Consider the following 25,968-nt stretch of genomic DNA (forward strand, 5'->3'; position numbering starts at 1 on the left):
GAACTAGACCCGATGTACCACGTACCGGAACACCAACACATATACAAAATGAAGATCTTCAAGCAGCAATTGAGGCGAACATTGGCCAGACAAGTGAGGAACTAGGACTACAATTTAGTGTGAGTGGAGAAACAATTCGGCTGCACCTCCAACTTGAGAAGCACTACAAGTTGGGTCCATGGGTCCCACGTGATTTGACTCCGGGCTAGAAGACAACGCGAGCAGATACCTGTGTTTCTTTGCTATCTCGTCTGAGGAAGGAGCCATTTCTGGACAGGGTGTTGACATGTATTGAGAAGTCGGTCCTGTACGAAGTTCCACGGCGCCATCATCATTGGTTAGCATCCTATGAACCGGTTCCAAAACCGGTGCCGAAACCAACACTGCACCGTAAGAAGGTTCTCTTGTGTGTTTGGTGGACTGCTCGCGGCATCGTGCATCGGGAACTGTTACCAGCTGGTCAGAGTATCAATGCAACTGTGTACGGTCAACAGTTTAGTCGTGTTCAAGAAAAACCCGAGCCAGTACTTCTGAATCTCAAAGGGATCCTCCTGCTACAGAACAACGCTAAGTCCTACGTGGCTAGGATGACCCGAACACCATTCTACGCCTTGGATGGGAAACACTATTGCATCCACCAGACGCCCCCGGACATTGCACCGTCCGATTATCACTTGTTCCATTCCTTGGACAATCACCTTAGAGGACGCCAATTCAAATCCCTAGTAGAGGTTGAAAATCATGCCCCCTCACTCACTGAAATGGGATTTCTCTATAATTTATACATGAGACTGAAATGTGTGGACTCCGATCGTATGAAAACGAAAGTCAACACAAACAGGTAGTAGATCTGTGCCCGAAATTTCGTAAAGCACAAGATTAAAATATGGAGCCTATACTGTCGGTTGCAACGAGCAATAGTTGAACGATTATCATTATGGGAGATAAAAGACATCTTGAGGATGGACTGACACGACGGACTTCAGGAGAAGCTCAACTAACTGCAAAAATAAACCTTCTGATGACCTGTAACGGAGCCTTTAGGATTTCTGCGAAACTAAAGGGAACTATTGCAGGCAGATTAAACAAAATTTCAATTGAAACGAGAAGAACGAGAAACCAAGGTAAACAATAGCTTTTCTTAGAGATGTGTGCACATATTATTATTATGTTAGGTGTCTTTGAGGAGAGTCATACATGAAATGTACAGATTTTTCACGTTCAGTAACCCCCCCCCCAAAAAAAAATACGTAAAACAACGTAAGTTTAAAGACCAAACACAGAGAGTATCAAGTAGAATCGTTCCTAGCGTTATATTAAGACCTTGATTAACTTGTGATGCTAACTTCCTTATTTAGAAACTTTGTCTTAAGACTGTCTAAGCTGGTAGCTTGTTTTGAATGCGTCCATATCAAATTTAGAACTGGAATTACACAGTCTACGAAGTGAAATTCATTTTCACGATAAGGGCACAATAAATTACACACAAATGTTAATTTCCTAACTAATATTGTATTCAAATGCTACTCGGGTTAAATTCATTTTCCCAATTCTCTATAAGTTCTAAAACAAACACTACTCTGCTTTAACTATTTTCAATCGAAAACAAGTGAGCTTGGCAAAAAGAATATATCTGAACCAATGCTATGTAACATGTAGATGCGTTGTTTATGAACTTTCAGGAGCTTGAAACAACTTTGAACAGATGGACGAGCAGAAATGAGGGGACAAATATTAGTCCCATGTTTTCGTTAGATCTTGTTTTAGAAAACGTAAGATATATATATGATCTTACATCTCCAAATCTGAGCGCTTTATTTCCAAATGCAATATCTTTGCCGTCATTCCTATGACCAGTCTACAGTAATATGCTGTATAGTCCAGTAAATTGGTTTGTATTATTGATAACCTAAAATACACACAAATGGGAAACGTTGAGTTTTCGAGAGACAGAGAGCCTGATTAATCAACCAGTTTCAAATGATAAAACATACTATATATCGTCCTTACTTGAGATGAAATTTATTCGGTGCATTCTGAATTACAATATCTTAACCAGCTCATTATCAACACATTCCTCAGAAACTAGAAATTCCGATGTACCTTGATAAATACCGGAAAATACACGCTGGCGAAAATGAAAGGAGCGTGTTATTTTCTTGTGCTTTGCTATTCAAAGAGTAGCTTTCAATATACGTGAAGGAAAAAAAAAAAAAAAAAACATAAAACGGGAAATCTTGTAAGATGTTTCTTTTTGTGAAGTGGGTGCAGGTAACTGTATTTGTAGTTGTCGCGGCTGTCAGGAAGCAACATCGGCCTAATCTTAACAGTTTATTACGTCCAAGGCGAGTGCCTGCTTTTCCTTTTCCACCTGACTTGGCATCGTCTCTTCTGTTGCTTGGCAGCTGCAGACGGACGGATGGCGGCGGAGAGAGAAAGCTTCTCGACGAGAACAACGACCATGACCCCTCACGACTTGCAGACAGATCCATACACATACTCCGCTCTCTATTGAACATTTATAACATACTTCTTATTTGTGGAATTTCACGAATATACTGTAATGTCACTATCTTTCAGAAATACATGTTACTCCGAAAATACAATGTAAGTTCGTTGCACAAATATGCATTATATTATATACACTTTGCAATGCATAATACAGTAGATATTTTTACTCTAACGACATAATGTAATTATCCAGTATTATGAGATTCGGATAAAACAACGCACTGGTATGTATTGCCCTAATCAAATTATAATCTTTCACTACGAAAGCTTTAACCCTACATCTGTGACGATCTCAAAATGTAAGGGGGTTGGCTGTATTGGTACATTATCTGCTACAGGGCACGCTTTGAACAAGAGTAACATATAACAGCCATTTAATTTATCTTAGCTCCAGGACGATGCTCGAAAGAAACTGCTCAAAACTTGTCTCCCGCGAGTCCAAATCCCGCTTAGATCAACGGAGTATTGCATTGTTCTTACACGAATCCCCTTATTGTTATATGGTTTGCGTACGAAACTCTGCAGGAGCTTATGTGATTCGGATCAAGCTGTAGATATACGTCTCATACAACCTCTATACTGAACGAGATGCTACACTCTCAAATTAACAAACCATTGTCCTTTCACATTTCATTCATTTTTATCGTCTTATTTAGCCTAAAGCCACAAACTTTGGATGTGAAGAAGCAGAAGTGATAATACCTACTTATCAGGGTTTGAAAAAAAAAAAAAAAAAAAAAAGCAGCCGAGTGGGTTTTATTGGGCAAAATTGGGCTTTATTACATTTTTACGTATATTTAAAGTCATATTCCTACTTAAAATACCATTGAAACACTTATAATCTACTGTATGGTGTGAAACTATGCAATTTCCTCCTGAGACCACGGTGGCTCACCTCTGTTACAGGTTCCTAGTTTGAACCCATCTCACGTCAAGTGGGTTTTATGGTGGGCAAACACCATGCGCATGAGTTTTCTCCGAATTCTCCCGTTTCCTCCCATTTTCTTCATCCCACTATTGTCATCCATCTCATCATTACCGCCTCCCTTAGCCTCACTGCATAATCGTAAGACACTGAACTAAACCTAAAAAAATAAAAATAAAATAAAAGGGGGGGGGGAAGGTTACGCAAGGGAATCCGAAAAACCCATCTGCCTTTTGTGGAAAACTTTTGCACCACTCACACTCGGTTACATTTTGATTTCTAGAAAGAAAAAGAGAGACAAGCTTGAAGAGTAACAAAGCTTGGTGATTTTATATAATATACAATAGAAATAAGATCTCCTGTTGCACTCAGGATTCAAATCTCTGAGCCAATTCTCTTGACTAAAGATTACTTGTATTTCTCTCAAAACAGCCAGGCAAATACTGAGATAATGTATCAAGTTCAGGAGCCAGAGACAAAAAAGCTTTATTAAATGGATCTTGTTCGTTATTTTTAATATTTATACTATTTTTTTAAAAAAAAGAACTGAAATGCTAAAAACTGATTACTTTAAAATTCTCATTTCCAGTTCCTAACTTGATTTACAATAAATTTCACGACTAATGGGCCCTTGTCTAACATACGACATTTTATTACACGTCACATACTCCACCAAATATGCAATAATTCGGGAGTTTCATGATCTGATCGCCATTAGTGTTGAGGGAATCTTTAATAGTTTCCTTAAAATGAAGCGTTCTCGATTTGTAATTAACTGACACACGGAGAAAGAAATTTTACTATTTGTTTATCCTAATACGCAATTATGAACTACAAAAACAAAGGGACTGTAATTGCATTACTTTATATTCTAGACTAGCTGAAATGATTATTCTTCGCACGGAGAGAATCAGGTTCAAGGAACATTTTGTCTCCCCTCCCCCTTAGGATACGCATATTAATGAAAAATAATTTCAGGGCTCATAGTGGTCTGGTCTCTTGTAAATAGCTGAAAAGTGACCAAAAACTCATCATGCCCCTTTTTTCCTATGTCAATTTCTCCATCACCTCTCTTTGTTTGTTGTTGTTTTGTTTCATCTTTTCTTTTTTACTACTTCTTTTTTAGCTTTCTCATGCTTTGTACTTACGCTAAGCAGACTTAGCAGATGTAAGAAGCTTCAGAGTAAGTGGAACCAGTTCTGGCCTATTTCCGAATTTCTTCATCCCAAACATTATATTTAACTTAGCATTCAGAGTTCTCAAAGCCATAAAATATTCAAATTCATTATCTACTCTTAAAAGCATACAAGAAGCATAATACAAGACGAACATGATGAACCACACAAACACACACAACGTTGAGTGGAGCGTTAACTATTACGAGAGAAAACTAAAAGACTATTATGGTAGAAGAAAGAACTGATACAGAAGGATTCTTAACCCCACCTTGAGAGCTTAAGAATCCACCAACCATCCACTGTGCTTTAGAAAGAATAAAAGCTGAAGTGAGAATAAAGCTGACTGTTTCACATGTGGCAGCAAGTAGTGAAGCTTTCAGAAAAGTAATGAGTAACAAGTTTCTGCCTTTTTCCATTTATTTTTATATTTTTCTTCGAAAACTGCCAATGCAAAACATAAATCACACGAAAAAGTTACTTTACCTCCCAAAAAAGTAACTTTTAGTTAAACAAGTGACTCGCTAAGAGCCCTGTAATTTTAAAAAAACTAAATAACATATTTTATTTTTAGCATAAATTTTTAAAGCCATTCTCCCTTAGGATACGCACTTTTTGTTATACATGACACAACCCCAGCTTGAGGAGGTATTATGTTCAAAAACCCACGTTATACTTGTCAGCCGTGTCAATAAATAAATTGTTAGTGATGAGTGACGAAGCGTATTTTTCACTTAATGGCTTTGTTAACAAACAAAACTGTCGGTTTGGGGGCAGTAGAAACCCACACGCCATGCATGAGTGTAAACTGCATAATTTAAAGTGCATTGTGTGGTGTGGTATGGCATCAGAAACAATCATTGGGCCATACTACTTTGAAGACGGTGAAGTCAATGCAGTATCCGTTACTGGTGATCGATATCGAAACTTGATTATTTGAAACTATTGGGCGTCCTGCAGTGGAGAACATGCCTGAGATATGGTTTCATCAAGATGACGCCGCAGCACACATGACAAGGGCCTCAACTGGGCTTCTGAGGACCATTTTCGGCCATCGCATCATCTCAGGAAACACTGACATAAATCGACCCACCTGTTCGCCTGACCTCACTCCGCTTGATTATTTTCTTTGGGGCTATCTTACGGACTAAGTATATGTAAACAAACCAGAAACAATACAGCAGTTCAAGGACAATATTCGTTCAGAAATATGGGCACTCGGACCGGAAGTATTGATCCCTGTCATGAATCATTTGTAGCACAGGGCTCCTATCTGTAAGGCCCATAATGGTGGACACTTACCTAAGTAAACAATCCCCATCCTTGGTCTTTAAGTCTGTAAAATATCAATGGAAACTAACAATAAATCAAAAAAATATTCACAACTATAATCCCTTCATGACTTTTGGCCCTCTTTTTCTCTTCCCTTCCACACACTGTCAAGTATAACGACGAAGTCAGTAAATTGAATACAGTATACATCTTAATCTGCAACTCACTGCTTGATATAAATAATCATTATTCAGTTCTACAGTACGCCATATTCATTACATCAATACAAGTATAGAGGCTTTAGCATTAGTACTACAGAAGTTTCTGGATTTCGCTGCTTGTGTATTAACAAAATATTCCTAATATTTCTGTTAGACTACTAAATCTATGTCTGAAAATAATCATAAATGCAAATTGAATTAGACACAGGACTGAGTAAAATGTTAAATATTCAGTAGACAGGTGAGATAAGTAACTTGAATGTTAAGACTGTAAAATTGATATAAATATGTGTGTAAAAATTTCTGAAGAAAATTCGAGGTGGTGAAAAATACATGATATGTCACAAACATGATTCGTTAAACGTCTCCCGTTTTTTAAAAATTTCAAACTAGGGTATCCCTATCACAACACAATAAACCTGTTTAGCATGCTAAAAATTATGAGTATGTACTGACATCCCTTATATAACATTAAAACAAGCAAATATTAACATCAAAAGCAGGCCAAATTATTATATTCAAGTGCAATATAACACAAAGCTATACATTTACATTAAATGTGAAAACAAATGACGCAATTCTCATTCCAAATCAACGACTGTAACACAAAGTGGGTAAACATTCGGTCACCCATCCGAAGATATAACACGCTAGAGTGAGTGAGAGAGAGAGGTTGCGGGAGGGGAAAGCCTTCAAAATACTACGAGTGGCCGATGATGAGTGATACCTCATGCGATAATACTCTCCCACCGCATTCCATGTTCACATAGCATAAAGGCATTTTTCGTTCACGGCAGTGTTGCAAATTAACGTAATACAGGTGAAAAAGAAAACAGTAACTCTGAGCAATAACTCGGATAAAGAGCTCGTTTAAAATCAATGCATTTCAATATAAACTTAAATTCCAGCACCTCACGCGAACAAGCTTACGTTACAGAATATAGTTTGTGCTATATCCTCGGTCCAATGAAAATACAAGCCTTGAAAAATAGGCATGCAAAATGATGATTTACTTATTTCTTGTCTACCTAATAAAATCAGCGTAGCTTCCCATATTCATTACCACACCACAACGGTTTCACTGATTTGATAGAACTATTTCAGAATTTTGTATAATTTCGATTTGATGAAACAATTATTGTAAGCTTATATCACTAAACAACAGTGTCTACTCAGTTATCAAAGGAATGGGGAGCGGGCGCATCAGAATATTTACATTTCTGCAGCAATATTACAATTGGGCCGTTTAGTTTATTGTACTTATTATTCATTCAAAATATTTTTGAGATTTTACGAAATAGTATCATCGATAGAGAACATTACGCCTTTGTCCTTTCAATTTCCTTCGCACGCTACAGGTACTACAGAGGAAATAATACAGCGTGAGTGCTGAGGTCAAACAGGGAAACACTAACATTCCAAAAACGAACCACTTCAGAAAAGAATGAAAATCACGTTGATACAACACAGTAACTACATCAAATTCCTTGGTAATTATAATTCAGTGAAATGTATTAGTGTGTATGTTACCTATAATATTATATATATATATAAATTCAGGACAAGTTACTTTTTTTTATATATGTTAAAGAGGAGGATGTATCCAGTCTTTTGTAAAAGAATTACCAGACTGATGGTATTTTTGACGTGGTATCCCTAATCCCAATTGACTGCCTGTCGTTCTGTTGCGTCTCGTGATTTCCAATGTTTCATATATACCTTTTCGAATCATTTGAGGAAGTGTCTACCTCATTTCTCCCATGTCGGATGGACGATCGACCTTCCTAGAAGACCAAACTGTATTATTATTAATCCTACGTACGATTGCAAGAAAGTCGAGGCTGATAATCCGTCCCTGTGCTAATGTAGTCTAGTACAGAGTCCTCTTCCTTCCTTGTGGTCGTGAAATAAGAATCAAAACAGTTGAAATTAAACGCATTGAGTTCCAAATGAAAAAACAAAGGATACGTGGCATAATCAAAAGTGCGTAGCTTTAAGCCCCGCAGCAGAGAAGCGTTTCTTTTCGAACTAAAGTACAAAAAATGTATCATTAATTATGACGTATCGAAAGATATCAAATATGCTCATTTTACGTTTCACGTCATTTCCATTACAGTGGAATCAGTATGATCTCGTGTCACGTAATGATGGAAACCTTTCAATGAAAGTAATAAACGCGCAACCACCAGTTAGGATAATGACCTTCTAAGAAATTTGAACCTTCACACATCCCTTACGCACTATGACATGAAAACAATGAATTTAACGATATCGCACTCAATTTGCTACTCATATCAAACAGTACACCAATAAAATGATTCCAAATTCAACTGTAGCAGAAAATCCTCTTCCTTTGTCCACTGTAAATGACAAACTCACCAGATAATCAAATTGTGTGACAAAGGAACAGAATACTTTTCACGCATTTTAAAAAATGTTTCACCCTGTTCTCTATTCTTTCCCGTCCCGCTGCAAGGAATTTGTGCATTGTGTAAACGTCGCTGGTATACGAAGGGGAAAATATTCTGGCTGCTATTATATTTGTAGAAGCAGATTGTGGACACGTGGCGAAGCCTCAAGAATCTCACGCGTGGGAGGAAGTTCTTTCTCCTGGAGAACACAAGAACTATGCATCGTTCGTTACGCACGCAAAACATCTGGGATTTGGCGAACTTTCTTTGGCAGCTACACGAATAAACTATGCAGATATCCTTACACATCTCCGTGAATCCGACCACTAAAGCTGGAATTCCTTTGCTAAAGAATGTTTGCCTATTATGTAGAGTGAAATGTTTATAATGAGTTCGTTCAAGAATTACTCGGTGTGGGGATTGATTCAGTTTTCTGATTAGAAACATAAAAAGGCCACGATGCAAATCTCTTATAAAGACTAGTTGTTGCCGACGGCCTTCGGGCTACGTTATAGGTTAAAACTGTTTAATTAAAAGTTCTAATCGTATATATTTAATAAATTTATTTATTTATTTGGGTTGCCCCCAACCACCCGGAACTCCATACCAAGTCTTTCTGCAATTGATCAAGGCCTTCGTTAGCAACCCCGTAAATAATGACATATATTACCGTGACTACTTACTATAAGAAACTGGGATGATGCACTAAGAAGACTGCAGTTTATTATAAGGGATTTTCATTGTGCCCCTTTTGTTTCTTAGCAGGATTGTATAACTTCCAAAATATTAGCGTTAGTCACAGACGTTTTTGTCTTTAAAAAGGATACAGCCATTTTACAACTTCAATCAAAAATGCATCCTTAGACACGATATTGTATCACGATTAACTGAGAAGCTATTAACGATACCATGTTAACGAAAGAAAAGATGACTGAAAGATAAAGCCTGTTACTCTATGCGACGATCCTAGTTCTGCTTCGACGTTAATTTGTAGCTTACAGTGTAAAGTTGTGGATTTTGTCGAAGATACCCCACTGTCTTCATCGCCGCAACATTTTACTACCAATTGCTTGCACTTATCAACCATCTCCTTTAGTCTACTTGAGCATAACCGTGCAATATTGAACTGGAAATTTCATTTCATTTCCATCAATAATAAACCATAAGTGTCTGAGGTGAAGAACTTTCAATGACAGTATCTTTCCTGTTTTAACACGGTGTGAGACACCGACAGTGACACAATCACATAACTTCTGTGTACATACCAGGACTAATAAATGTGAATAATGCAAAATCTTGATCGGATGCAAGCAACAGGGAGCCAAGGAAATATATTCATATGCATGCTAGTATAATGAAACTGAAAAGCACTACTGAGCAGCACAGAAGAATAATTTGTTGAGATGACTTGATAAAGACTTCCAGCCAGCAGTGGATTGACAACAGTTGATATATTATTGGTTCCCCTAACAAACTCCAGTCTTCAAATCAAAAAACGGATGATATTGCATTCATTTCTTGGCCGGATCGTGACGAACCTAGCCAAAGCACGCCACTAACCGATCAAGGACAACGTTCCAGAGACTCCAGCATTCGGTACGGCGTGGCACTAGTTGGCTTGTCCGGTCCAGCATCATTCATTTTCTCTTCTCTACTCTCACTCGTCCGGACACTGGCTTATGCTAAAAGAGTTGCCAACTTTTCTCTACAGTAACCCGAATGCTAATTATATATATGGGAATGATCAGTCATTTACCAAACTATAACTAAATGTAGCTGAAACATTGTCTAAAAACAATAAACACTTAACTCAGAAATTTGAACTAGCTCTCTCTTAAACGGTATGGAGAAAAATAACAAAGTATAACACTCGTACATTATCATTATCACTAATTTCTGGCTTTCCTGAAGAAATTATATCCCTCTTTATTCAGACAATTTATCACATCAACACTAAAAATTTTCTTCAGGACCAAGTGCACTGAAGTTTTAAGGAGCTATGCATGTAGATAGTATAAGGACTTAAAAGGATTGATAAGCCAAAGGACTCTCGTTATGGGTTATTTGTCCGTAAATGATTGAATATTCGGTTTCCAAATGCATGCATCGGTCGCCCTGGTTCGTTGAGTGGTCACCCATGCCTTCGGACTCTAAACAGATGAATTTCTACCTTTGGAGTTATTTAAAAGTGGCAATCTATTCAGTTCAGATTCATAAAACTCAGCACCTGAAGGAACACATTGTGCAAAATATGAATATACCAAACATGTCAAAGGTATTTGAGAACTGGAAACGGCGCTTAACACACACACAATGATGATGAAGTTGGGAAAATTGTACATCATAAATCCCAACGTAACCCTACTTTTGACTCATCCTGTATTATAATCTTATGTAATGACAGTTCATTCTATACAATTTTTCTATGAATTAGCATGGGACGTGGAACACAACAGGTGCTCTGCTACGAAATCCCACAAGCACCAAAAAAAGAATCTATCTGCTTTGCTATTAATCCTAAAGCCTTTAATACAGGACATACCAGAATAAATATTGTGTGATGTATCATAATACAAGACACAATATTAATCTTACCTAAAAGAAAGAGGCTATTTATATTAAAAAGAACAACAGAGATTGAGCAGAATCTCCTATCCTAGTATTTAGTTCTCTGGACCTAATGAAACCATCGCGAAGATGAAAGCGTTCTTCTTAACCATTATAAATATCAGTCTATGCGCACTACCAAGAAAAATGGGCTGAAGAAGTCAAAATTCAGCTTGTTTATGTGTACCATGATCATCCCCAACTCACAAAACTGAGCACAAGAGATTGTGATAAAAACGAAGTATAATATTGGTTACATTAATAAAAAGCATCATTACCATCATCATCATCTATAGTCATCATGTACAGGTAGCGAATCAAAATGATATACTACACAAAGTAGTATACTCAGTTACGACGCATCTCCCTCTAAAATCACATCTTCGCCACTTGATGAAGTTTCATACATTGCTACATCCTGACATAACGAACGATTATGAAACATTGATAGTATCTAAGCACCATGGATGTTTAAATCCTAAAAATTATTTTGAAAACAGTCATATAAAGTGGCTTGACTGTAGTTCCGCGTTCTTTTCAGTACTGAAACATGATCCCCATCACTATTCGGGTTAATATCCGGAAGGCGTACCCTCACCCGGAATCGAACCCGGATCGTGCTTAAAAGAAGGATGCACGTTTCAAACTGACTACATGAAGGGACAGTTTTTTGTGTTCTTTGCGTTTAAAAAGAGAGAGAGCGCTGGAAATGAAAATGTCAACTAATCTATACAGATGGAAACACTTATAAAGAAAAACCAGTCAATGGAAACAACTACAATACATCCGATACAGCTACACTGGAATGAGAAAACATCCGTCCCTCTACCTCATATCCTATTCACAAGCACAAGCAAACACACGCATACATATATACAATATATATATAATCGACGGACCATAGATGGCATCACAGCACATGCACATACAGATCTGTCTACGCACCGCTACAACAATGGCTTCAATTATAATCTCAGCAGCTAACCTGATTTTTTTTTCAACCCAATAAAAATTCCTCTGAAAGCATTTTATAATGTGGTAGGTGGGTGTTAATACAAATAAAAGTATCTTCCTCTTATTTTTTCTTTAAAAAAAATTTAACGAGTATGAAAATAAAATCACTCTGGTATGGTTTCCGGTCTCTCCCATTTTTCTCCTTATGTCGTCAAACTGAACTCTATCGAACTAAAATCACTTGTTTTTGACCTCAAACGCACTGTTTCCATTAATTTTGAACACTATTCCTTCAACATTTCTAACAAATTCGATCACACCACAAAATCAGTAATAAAATAATATCAAAACTTTAAAAAAAAAAAAAAAAAAAAAAAAAAAAACCTTTCAAATCTCTTAGCCGCATCATGAAAGGTCGTATCCCTCCCGATATATGTGTGGCTCTGGTCAAAACATAGATGTGTTTTAATAATAATACTAATTAATACATGGAACGTTGTGTGTTTTCCACAAGGCACAATTTTAGCTTTTATTTATTTATTTTACTTTATGTATACTACGATATTCAATATTTGTCTATGCTAACACGTAAACATATGTAGGTGTATACAATTAGATTGTTATTTGTGACGCAGTTACGTATCGGGATTCAAATTGTCATGAAACATGGGGAAAATAGTAAGGCGAGAATTCATACATGGAACGCCCACATTAGGTTTACCAGTGTTAAACGGTCAACCTGATATTCAAGTATATATATATAAAACGAAATGAAATCGAAACGAAAGTTTAACGTCCCACGGCTATGCCGGGTAGGCTAAAGGAGACAGCGATGATGAGAAATGAAGGAAATGGTAGAATGAAGAAAATGGGAGAACCCCTAGAAAACCCAGCACACAGTAAAGATTATATAGAATAAAATAGAATTTCAATTCATGTTCAAAGTTTGCAATAGGTTCACCATATGGCAGCATTTATCCGCAATTTAAGAGTTAAAAAAAAAATCCGTCCACACACATTTTCCGAAGTCCCTTGATTTGTTCGCATTTTCTAAGCTCAAGTGCACTGTGAATTCAATTTCAGACATTTTACATGCAAAAATATTTGTATTAAAAAAAGAACTGCCAAAACCAAAAAAGACCGAACCTACTGAAAAATATGAATAGACAAATTCATCATGATGGATGGCTGTGTAAGTGTTATTGTTTAATTATTTTTCAAATATGTCAATATATTTTTCATGTTTTAAAGTAAACTTGAAAGTAAAATATAAAACATATCATTCTTGTGTCGAAAGTTAATGTTTATATAACGAGTGAGCCAGATGGGAGTATGTCTACATTTTAGCACTTCAGTATTATCTCCTAGTCCTTCCTGCTGGTCTAACATTTCCTGTACTGGGTTCAAATTCCATTATGGTAGTTCGGATTCCAGAATCAACTGTAGGTTCAGATTTCATATAGTTTCAATATCCAAAACGGACGCATAAACAAATCCCCTCAGATAAATAAGTGCTTTTTGCCTGAGGAAAAGTGTGCCGGTACTGTCCAACATATTCTCATTTTCTTTACAATATTTTTAATGTATTTGCAGAATGTAGAACATAACGTGTTCAGAAAATGGCCAGCGATTTCTAATTTTTAATTTTAAGAAAAAGTGTCGGTATTGTGTACCGCCAGACACAGAACTCTCCACATATGTATTGACCAATTTCACTTGTTCGGAAGTTCATATTCTTCGCATAGGCGGAATTTAAGGCACACGTTAAGCCCATTATTATTTTAAACATAAATTTTCACTGAAAATGACACAAATGAACTTTAATTATACCATAATGCTGCTATCAAGAACGCTAAAATGAATAAAATTTAGCCTATGGTACAACGCAAGTTATCCTTGTTTCGTCTTAGCTAACTCCGACCTCTTCTACTACATTTTTGAGGAGCGAGATAATGTTAAATCTGAGTGGATGGCGCCCAATCACTTGGAGAGATAAGCAAAGCTTTTTTGCACCATCCCATTTGCCACCAAAACCGTTTATTTTGACAACTGTAGATTGTCCCCGAATTCTTTACAGCTTTTCAATTCCTAAATACAACCAACGAAGAACCTACAGGGTACGAACGAAATGTTTAAACACGAAGGCACTGTTTATTTCTATCGTATCTATAAGGATGTTACTTGTAAAACTCACATATCGCAAAACAACACATCCTTCCCTGGCGAATATGTGTTAAAAATAATTACAAAAACATACAATGTAATACATAATCTACGTAAAATAATTTCTCTTGACAAACACATTGTACGTATTACGAAGTGAAATCAAATGAGCTTCATGTATTTCTTTGTTGCGACACTTTATATGTCTTCACTGACCTTCATGTGAAATCAAGGGAGGGAAATAATCTACAATTTCGCTCACTACACTCTTACGAACACGACTAATACTTCGTAAGTGAACAAACGATGGAACAACTTCGCAACACAACTGGCGGCTCTAGAGTTCTAGAACAGGAAGTCAGTCCGGCAATGGCGCTGAAACTGATTTTGCATTTCCCTACCCATCATCCTTTGTAAAATCGTCCCTCTGCTTTGGAGCCTCTGGTGAGGTTTTATTTTGAAGGCATTCTTTGAATTCTGATATTAGATACATAATATTACAGGAAAAAACTGATATTGTACAATCATATATCCAGTATATATGTACCGTATCTTACACACAAAATTATTTAATTTTATTCGCTTTAATCAGAACAAAAAATTCAAGCTATCTAAGAAGTGACGAACAATTCATGTTACAAACACTACTCAACCTATTTCTTCAACTAAATTTTCTCAATCGATTCTGTTTGTCAACATTTCCCTGTGTAAAATGGCAAAATTATGTTGAATCTGGAAATTTGTTCAATAAATAAATGAAATTTCTAGTTTTATGTCTATCTCCCTTTAAGTCTCAGGGGTATAATCGTACGACGATCAACTAAAAGATTTCACTTCTAGTCTTATGTCCCATGGTATCGTCCTCTATACTAAAGGAGACAGATGAATTAACGAAAGTCTATTATGAAATAATTAGTGATGAGAATGTGGAAGGTTAAAAAAAAAAAAACCGAAGATGTACACCAAATTCGCGTAGGCGGGAATCAAACCATTGATCCCTCGCACCATAAATAAAAACTCTAACCACCGAGCCATCATGTTTAGCTTTCAATTGACTCTGTAAAAATGTCATTCGGTCACATGTCCATTAAAATGAAATGAAATGAAATCTTTGAGTTTTACGTCCCCCGTTTATGCCGGTTAGGCTAAAGGAGACGGTGAAAATGAGAAATGAATGAAATGGTGGAATGAAGATAGTGGGAGGAAACGGGAGAACCTCGAGAAAACCCCCGCACACGGTGCTTGTCCACACAAAGTTCACTTGGCGGGAGCTGGGATCGAACCCGGGACCCCTAGCACCAGAGGTGAACGCTCTACCACTGAGCCACCGCGGCCCCACATGTCCATTAAAATACATACTGAACAGTGCAATTTAAAACGGATACAAAAACTAAGTAGCAGTAAAAAATTAACTAGCTTGTTTCTCGTATATTTATAATATTTATGCATTGAACCAAATATGCATTTAATTTCGATCGTTTCTAAAGCAAATGAGTAATTCATTGGACCATTAAATCTCAGCACCACGAAGTAGACCAACTGTTTAACATAGACTCTGAATCACATGTGTTTCTCTCGAGAATCGAACCCTGAAATGCTAAACCAGTAACACATTTGTAAACCATATATTCACGAAGAAACTTCAAAATATGCATGAAGTTCTGCGGAGACCGAATTAACTGCACTCCCGTGAGTGTTGAACTTCAAACTTAACCTACACGATTTGACAATTGACTATTCTGTATTTCATAATTATTTAGTTACTTATTTGAATTACAAGTGTAACAATTACATATTTGTTTGTGACTTCGTATTTCTGCTTTCACAGGAACATTTCAGTGGTATGCCAAAATATAGTTTAAGAATATTCATTCGTTCCCTAAACGCTTCCAGCAAAGGAAGAAATAGTGTATATCGATTCAGTGTGAACCTAAGACTTCAGAACTATGTGAAATCAATACTCAAACTTGAAATAGTGCATCTATAAGTACTGGCTGCAATACAGTAATAAGATCGAAGATAGTGTACAGTAACAGGGCAATACAGCAAAGATAGAGCAATACAATAATAAGAAGCCTTTCCTTGGACGCTGAATACATATCTCGAAGCCATTACTCGCTATCCTTTAATTTTTTTGTTGTATGATGATAACAGCTGAAATTAAATAGTTTATTCAAACCACTTCCAGTTTAAATAGAGGGCTAAGGAAGGAGATGAAAGCTATTCTTAGGACGCTGAATCCATATTTTATGGTATTTATTGTTCTTCCTCAACGGAAGTAACTATTGAAATCGGAATTTATAGTAAATTTGAACCACTATCGATTTCGGTATTGTTGTTCATTATCATGTGTTGTCTTGAGACGCTGAATCGTTTGCAAATAACCGTTTCTTGCTGTTACCATTTTCGTTCCATGGCGATAAACGTTGAAACGGAAATGGCTCATTACCACTATGAAGCAGACGGAATTTATTCTTGGGACGTTGAATCGATTACAAAACAAAACAAAACAAAAAAATAACAGCATCTTGATGGTATGTACCAGAGTGGATTGATTTAAATCACTTGATTTTTAAAATAAAAATCGTTGATGTAAATCGAATTCCAAAATAATTTAAAGTGAAAATAAGTAAAGTCTCGTTTCTGTTCAGTTATTTCGATTATGGAAGATAATAATCATAATACAATGAGACTCAAATTTACAGTGCGTACAGCATAGTATGAAAACAAGTGTCATGCTGAGGATGATTAGGGAAAATCCCATTTTGAACGGGTAATAGGGCAATCCTGTTTTCTTCTCTTCGTAACATAGGGTTTATATTGTAAATCGTTAACTATTCCAACGAGGAAATCACCATCGACATTTAAGACGAAGATTCTTTTGGGTGCGCGTCTATATATTTGTTCCCAGATAATAGGGCGTATTTAGAAGTGTCCTATCAGCTCTCCGGTTTTTATATATATATATATATATAACTTTAGGCAAAATTTATGTATTTCGTGCCGCAATCTACTTACAATTTCCTTAAAAATATGACCCTGCCAAATCACCTATTTTTAGGTAATAGGATAAAATCTTCATTATTCGATTGAAAAAGTACCAATAAAGCATTTTACTTCGTTTTTTCAGGACTGAAGGCATTGTAGAGCACGTTACATATGCTTTCACGCCACTCTGCGTCAAAACATAGGATGTGATGACGTCATAAATTAAAAAAGATATTTTTTGTTGTGCCTATTTTGGCGGGCCTGCATTTTGCATTCAGAAGACTGAAATTCTGCACACTCGTTCAGTGCACCCTTAGTATTTTTCAGATGATTTCAGGTCTCTGCATGAAAACAGAAGGGTCCAGAGAGGCAAAAATGTAAAAAAGGCTATTTTAAACAAAAAATAGCTTCCTTAGCGATTTTCCCGCCTAAGATGAAGGCTGTTCTATTCTGAAAAGAATGATGTACTAACCATGATCTTAGGATAAATAGGGATGTATCAGGAAACTGTTACCTGAGATCCTGTTTTATACGGTAATCTGGGGTATTTGAGGATATTATTTTTCGCAGGCTTACTTTTGCATCTAGAAGTTTGAAATTTTGGACACTCATTCATTGCACCCCTTAGTATTTTTTCAGATTTGTTTCAGAGCGGGTACAGAGGAGTAAAAAGTAAAGAAGGGAATATTTCTTAACAGGAAATCCTTTTTTTCGTGATTTTCCAGCCCCAGATAGCATACACGATGGAGACATTTGAATGGTACCGCTTGAAACTCTTTTTTTTTACTTTGAAGAGAATAATGTACAAATCATGATTCTAGGATAAATAAGGATGTCTGAGGAAATTTTTATGTTACATCCGGGTCAACTGGGGTATTGTGGGGATGTTCTTAGCTCATTGTTAAATATTTTTCCCACCCTTACTATTCAAGATAGAAGCTTGAAATTTTGTACACCCTTAGTATTTCCCAATTGTTTTTGAGATCTGTGCGTTAACACAAGGGAGTCCAGAGGGGATCAAAATTTGAAAAAAAAAAAAAAAAAAAAATCTGGAAAAATCCAGACTTCTCTCAAAATTTTCCGCTCCAGAGACATGATAGAGAAAATGTGAATGTTATCGTTTTAAAGGCTGTTCTATTCTAAAGAGAATGAGGTATGAACCATGAACCTAGGATACATAGGAATGATGCTTGACTGAAAATCTATAAATTACCCCAATGCCCCCACCCCCCCCAAAAAAAAGTCATAATTTAAAATTGTTAAGAAACACTGTTTGGAATTGATATAGGTTAACGATCGGGGATTCATTCAAAATTCAACCCCAATACTTTCACCTAAATGGCATAACTGGCATTTAATACTAATTCGTAATGCTTTTCCTTCAGTTCGTGACTTGTATTATACGAGGAGAAAGATTTGATTTAAATATATATATATATATATATATATATGATTCTTTTCACCCTGGTATGTACCGCATTTAGTCTAGGGAAATCAGTATTGAAAATGGAAGTAAACTCGTAGTAAATTTGAACCACCTTCGATTTTAATAGAGTTCATTATAGTCATGTCTGAAAACGCTGAATTGTTTACGAAAAACAGCTTGCTATGCGTTACCGCTTTTCTTCTATGGTGATAAACGTTAGAACAGGACATGGTTAATTTGAACCACTTCCAGTTTGAATAGAGAATTAATGGGGAATATGAAACCTATTCTTGGGACGCTGAATCGATCGCAAAAAGCGCATCTTGATAGCGTGTACCGTTCTTCCTCTACGGAAATCAATACTGAAACCAAAAGTAATAGTAAATTTGAATTACTTCCGGTTTTAATAAATTTGTGAACCACTTCTGATTTGGTAGTGCGTTGTGGATAGTTCTGGTTTGTTGCCTTGAGACAGAATCGTTTACAAAAAGCAGTTTCCTGCTATCTGTTACCATATTCATTCTATGGTGATAAACGCCGAAACCGGAAATGCTAATTTTACCCATCTGCGGTTTGACTAGAGGAATATTGGGGAAGATGAAACCTATTCTCTGGACGGTGAATCAATTACGAAAAAAAAAAAAAAAATCTCAATTTTCCCTTACCATTCTAGCTCTGATACCTGTCGACAGACAGACGGACGAACAAGGACATTCTATAACACTTCCGACACTTATGCATACTAGTTTGGAAGTCTTTTATGAAAAGTTACGTACACATATGTCAAGATATTAAAATCCGAAACTGTAATGTACACTGTTTTATTATTATTATTATTAATTTTCCTTCCATAATAATTTTAGTATAAACGTCGCAAACTAATAATGTTTCGAAATTCTACTGTGGATTCCTCTTTATGCATGTGGTTAGGTTAGGTTAGGTTGAGAAAACCTACGCACACGGCGTTTGTCCGCCACAAAGTTACTTGACGCGAGTTAGGATTGAACCGGGGACCCCATCGGAAAAGGAATGAGAGGGTGTTAGAAATGATGGGAGACAAAAGAAGGAAATATTATAAGGAACGTGCTACAGGGTATGGTGGAAGGAAAGCGAGGGAGGAGACTACAAGTAATGGACGATATCAAAACAGAAAAATCATACACAAAGACGAAGATGTTAGCGGAAGACCGTGGAACATAGAAGCTTCTTAGCTGCGCAAATGACCTACCAATAATGGCAGAATACTTATGATGATGATGACCCACACTGAATATTAACATGTGCACACTTACTGCGTGCTCAAACAATAACTCTTAAAGGTGCTCATGCGAACTTCTTCGCGAATAACGTTAAATAACCAGTCATAATCGATACCCCACAGTTCATTCATTATACCTATACAATAAGTTCGCCACGTGATCCCTGCATTGACGACCTGCGTGACATTGTCTTAATGGTAATACGTTCAACGTATAAAAATAAATAGCTACTCATGCCATTTTTTTTCGTTAGTTTGTTACGAAAGTGATGATTTAATTCCACATTTAAAAACAAATAAGTACAGTCCATACGACTGAAATTAAATGCATGACAATATTTTGAGAAAGCTCCAGTTACAATGACATTACACGGTTAATACTTGAGAAGTATACCACCAAAAATAATTGTTAAAATACGCAACGTAACATCCTATTAGGTACAGATTAGGTTCAAGGGGGCACCACAAACATGGCTACATAATTATCTCAGCAACAACAAAAATCACCTGTCTTACAAATTTGTTATCTTATTAGACATTCCATTCATACTACGCATAGCTGAAGCTTAGAGCACTCACAACGAACATTGTTAAAATACTCTTGAGAAACACTCATGTAATGCCTTAAATGCTCGCGTTCTATTAGCTACTTTCAATTTTAACTACCTACATATGAGCAAAGCTATTTCATTCCTGATCCACCGGGATGTACGGGACACAAAGAGAGGAAGAACGAAATGAAATCTTGGATTCAACGTTCTACGGTTATGGCCTATAGGCTAATGGGTCACTATGATATGAGGCAGGCCTAATTAACGAAACTGGATGGCCATGAAAGAAGTAGTGGAATGAGAATATGGGAGGACTGAACAAATGGACACAATGTTCTTCAACACAAATTTCATATGGATTAGGATTTCAACACAATGAACTGCACGCAACAGAGCAATCTAAGGAAGATGAGTAGCCTGGAATGTAGAGTAACAAAAGCGAGATATGTTCCGCAGATGGGAAACAGTGTGCCTTAGGTTAACTTAGGATAGTTCTGGCTCACCTGCAGAGGAACTCTGAAGCGAGCATACTACAAAGCAAGTTTTTATATCCATAGTTGAAGAATGACATATTTCCGCCAGTATTTGTTGTTCCCTCCGGTTTCGAATGCCGAGAGCTTCACAAAGAATTACAACGGTTATGTTTTACAATGTGTCATAGATCATAGTAACGGGGGGAGGGGTTATTTACATGAAAACAAACCGAAACATACATCGGCCCTTTGTTCTCCTACTTAGCAGACATATTACTTGGAACCGAGAACACGAGGTTTAGATCCTTGCACTTTGGCTGAGAGCTGAAACGACGAAACTCTTTACCTCACGAATTCACGGTTTAGTTCATTAAAACTTGGCAAAAGTGCACTTTATGCAGAACAAGTGATTTTGCCATGTTGACATGACGCAAGGTAAGAATAAGTAGGGTAGGGTAGTGTCCGGTTAACTTAGGATTAAGGAAGTTTGGACCCATTTTGTTTAAATTAACAGAGTGTAATTGCTTGTATAGCTATGTATTGTATCGGTTCCTATGAATGGTCTACACAAAGTGCACTCCCTCCCCTAACTTATATTCAGCAAAGCCCTAACTTAATTTATAGTTTAAAAAAAAGAAAAGCTGTTAACAGAATACAAGTATGTAACACATAAAGTGTAGACTTTTGCAATAACAAAAAAATTACTAAGGAAAATCTAGACATGTTATCCGTCCCCCTGAATTTCGCTATACTAAATGGAAGTTACAACGACCGTGAAAATTTGTTAAGAGGTATACAGACATAATTACGAAAAAATAATTGTTGTCTTTTAACTCTCTGGATGCTGCATGTCACTCTGTAAAATATTGCGTACCCTACATATAAATTTCACTTATTAATTTTTGTTTACTTCTGTCCTCTGCAGAAATTTGTGCCTTGTACCATGTCCTTTGAGGGTTACATTCCGTTAAGTCATACCCCGATTCCTTATATCAAAGTAAACCAAACAGAATCGAAGACGATTTCACCTAACCTACACGTATCTAACATTTAATACGCTAGTAGGGGATAAGGGAATTTATGCCACCTTCCGATATCGAGAACTCAATTGTACTTCAGATTCCGCTGTCTCTAAACTCAATCAGCGTAAGACCATATTCAATTACAGTACAAGAATTGTACACCCATCTAGCGTACTTTTCGTGCCACCTAGGGATCCCCTGTAAGAATTTAAATCTTTATTTCAAGATCAATTCATTCCAATCCCAAGGTGGTAAGTGAATCTAAAGGTATTGAATAAAATAAATATGCACACTATTTTATTGTTCAACATGAAATATGAAAAAAAAAATCCAAGCATACTGCTCAGTAAACACTTATGCTAAAACTGTAGCTGTAAGGCAAAAAGAAACACATTCTTTATATCAAATCTTATAAGCTGTAGAATAAACGGCAGGTGTCTGTTTATAAATTCCCAATGTATTAATCATTCGCAAACGTTAGAAACTTATAAGTTGACCTTAACGATATTTTAATGTAAATAATGTCAAAATACAGGTCACAGTTTTCTGCATATGCATGGTTTTGATTTCACACGAATCATACATGCTATCATCGTTACACTTTTCTTGCAAGAATAGCTTTTTGTATTACACGAATAGTAAGAACTTTCAATATTTACATAGTAAACATACAATGGGCAAAATTGGATACATCACCCCTTGTTCCGAAGCACGTCACATGATTTCGACATTTTACATTTTAATTCCACCTTATTGAATAACGCGACCTACTGTAGTAAACTTTTCATCCCACATAAGTCTGCTTGTAACATAGGCTATTCTTCGTTTCGCGTGTTTTCGTGAAGATGGCAGCACAAACGCGAACATCTCGTCTAAATACTTTTCGCTCAAGTTTTCGCAATTTATTTTGTTTGTCCAACTACACACAGCATTTTAAAAGCACACAAACAACATCTGATTTTAACACATACTTTTTCACACTGTTTCCAATACTTTTTCTCATACTTATAGCTCCAAATCACACAAATATCTCAGGAATTCACAGATTTGACGTGGGGGCTCCTTAAGGTAAGGGTTTGATTTCGCATATAAACTTACCTGTCCCGAGGGTCAATCCATGTCGTTTTCTTGTTATTGTGGTCGATAAAATAGATTTTCCCATCGTAATCCCTTCCAATATCCCATCCAGCGGGTAGAGGTATTTCTCCATTTCGTCGTCTTGGCATATTTCACCATAAAAATCCATCCAAAACTTTAGCAACTAACTACACCACTCGCATCACTCCACCATCTTGAATACCTCATTCATGGCTCGCGTGACGTCACCTTGAAGTCATGCGCTGCAGCCAATCAGCATCCAGATGCCTCAGGAAAGGAATGCGAGTATTAACATAACCATGTAGTTGTTTGAATGACTTTTTATATGATCTCTGTCGCAGAATTGAATATCCATTGCACTTTACTTTAAAAACTCACTTAAAATCGGAAGAGAAACACTCGTACACACACTCACACCGTGCTTTCTGTCCAACGAACTACGCTCGACTGCCAGAGTGCTAGTGCCAGATCACGAAAAATAGGTATTGTCAATATTCTCTGTACTTTGCGCCTCCCCTCCCATCGCATTCCAGCGTACTCTAATCAGGTTGATGGGTAGAAAAAGCAGCGATTCAGTGCCTTTTTTTTTTTCATTCTTTCTTTATTTGCTCATCTACGTAGACAAAAGTTAACATTTTATTTGAATTAATCACTTATGTTTCAAAAGTAACGTCAATACATGGTATTATTCATCGTTTCAAGCTCAGCGCAAGTCATTTCTATAATCCCATATAGATGAAACAATACTATTGTTTAATAACGTTTATTAGTGCGTTTTATTTTTTTAAACGAAATAATCTTAGAATTCGCAACAAATAAAAATGTAAACAATAAAAAAATGGTTGTAAGTACTTACGTTACTCTATTTCAGATTAAATTCAGTTACATTTATTTTAAAATAATCTCTGACTTAAATGTTATTTCTTATGGTGCGAGCAGTCCTGCATTCGATTCCCGGTGGGAACAGTCCGTCGAAAAAGTGTAAAAGATTTTTCAGGCTAGCCATCGTGAGTAAGGTTTTCCTCATTTACACCAGGCAAATGCCGGGATGGTACCTAACATATAGGTCCCAGATCACTTCTTTCCTTCCGTTCCCTATGATCGTTGAAGGACGTCATCCCACATACATGACGGACTAACATGGTTATAAATGCCAAAAGCTCAGAAATCTATTATCTAAATCTTAAAATTCAATTAAGTTTCTAACAGAAAGGAAATGAAGTCTGTAATTTAACATCCCACGATTGTGTCCTTTAGACTAAGGAAGGCGATGATTAAAACAAGTGAATAAAATCGGTGGAATGAGAAAGGGAGAGGAAACGGGAGTAACCCAAGAAAACCCACTTACACAACGTTGTCCACAACAAACTACTTGTCCGGGGATCGAACCACGAACCCCACACACAGGGGCGTCATTTAGGGGGGCAGGGAGGGACTTTGAGATGTATATAGATTTTATCAATAGAATAGTAGGAAATCAGTGTAAAACGCGAAATTTTACTTATAATCAAGGGGTCTTGCCCCAACCCCAAGCAAAATCTGAAATGACGCTCCTGCCCACACACCAGATGTAAACGCTCTACCACAAAGCCACGATGACCCCAATAGAGTTTCTAGGTTTACATCTATTGTTACGCCGTTTTAAGCTAAAGGAACTTGTTATTTATAAAAGTGAATGATTGCGAAATGAAAATGTGGGAGCAAACTTGCAAATCTTGAGAAAACCCACGGACACGATTGTTATTGACCATAAGCTAACGTCGCCAAAAATCGAACCAAGGACCCCTGAGAAGTGAGCACTCTATCATTGCGCCAGCGTTCCCCCTTGTTATATTTTCCGTTTCCTAGTTAAATTATATGGCAATGACCTTTACCATGAGATTATTCTCAAAGCTCGTGCTGTATATTCGAACTATTATGGCGAGTTTTCCAATTGCTGGAAAAAGGCAGCATTCATTTATCCTTAGGCAAACCTTTATTAAAATTGTTTTGCGAAAATTTCACGAAGTCCAAACCTCAACTTAGATGATCTAAACTCGGAAACCAAAAGTCTTCAAACCTGACTTTTCACACGTTGGTATAGCACAGGCGCGCAGGGCCGGCGAGAGCGGTCGCGGGCCCCGAGGCTGAGCAATCCCGGGCCCCTTAAATGACTTTTTACGTACTTACCACTTTGGACGGAGGTAAACTAAAATGAACATTAAGACTTATTTTGAACTCTTTATTAGACCATTAATGCGTTTAATTTACATGTTAAACAGTATTGCTATATCTCCAAATAAGTGAATAATAAGAACTCTGAACCTAGCCTAAGTTCACTGTTCGCTTAAAAAAAAAAAAAAAAAAAAAAAAACTAATTAATTCACTATTTATGATTTTGGTTAGACCCTATACATGTTGGTTCTAAGATTTTTGAAGGCTTCAAAACTAAAATGAATAAAAAAATTATATATTTAAATATAATGGTATCAAAATATAGAAAAAAAAGTAACTTATCTATTTGTAATAGCAAAAGTTCTCCCCTAATGCTCAATCAAATGCTCAAACACACTAATTTGTGAAGGAAATACAAAAAGAACATATTAGATAGTTAATAAAAGCTGAGAAAGTAAATGTTCTCAACCATCCAACCTACCCTGTACTATGAAATCTTTGCACAAATTGTTGCTATAAATAATTATATAGAAGTAAGCTATGCAGTTAGTCTTCCTTAACTAGAGGCATTAGGCCTAATTTAGTTACTTCAATGAAATATTGCTCAAGTTAATTATAGTGTGATTAATAATATGATATTAATAGTAATTGTCTGTAGGAGAAATTTATTATATGTATTACTACTAGACAACTGTTACAGTTACAATTTATCCTTTTCTACGTATAGTTACAACAAAATTCCCTTTTTGGCCTTTTTCA

At 36.5% G+C, this 25,968-nt stretch overlaps 1 protein-coding gene across 1 annotated transcript in view; it reads right to left on the minus strand.

Moving 5' to 3' along the window:
• The window catches only part of LOC145670306 (protein kibra-like), a 118,753-nt gene extending 95,255 nt beyond the window's left edge, over window positions 1-23,498 (minus strand). Inside the window, exon 1 of the mRNA XM_081738780.1 lies at window positions 23,056-23,498. Coding sequence (XP_081594906.1) covers window positions 23,056-23,183 — 128 coding nt within the window. The 5' untranslated portion in view covers window positions 23,184-23,498. The remainder of the gene's footprint in view (window positions 1-23,055) is intronic.
• Between the last annotated feature and the right edge of the window lie 2,470 nt (window positions 23,499-25,968).

This window comes from Thermobia domestica, chromosome 14 (genome assembly GCF_964235325.1).
Source record: "Thermobia domestica chromosome 14, izTheDome1.hap1.1, whole genome shotgun sequence".
Classification (NCBI taxonomy): Eukaryota; Metazoa; Arthropoda; class Insecta; order Zygentoma; family Lepismatidae; genus Thermobia; species Thermobia domestica.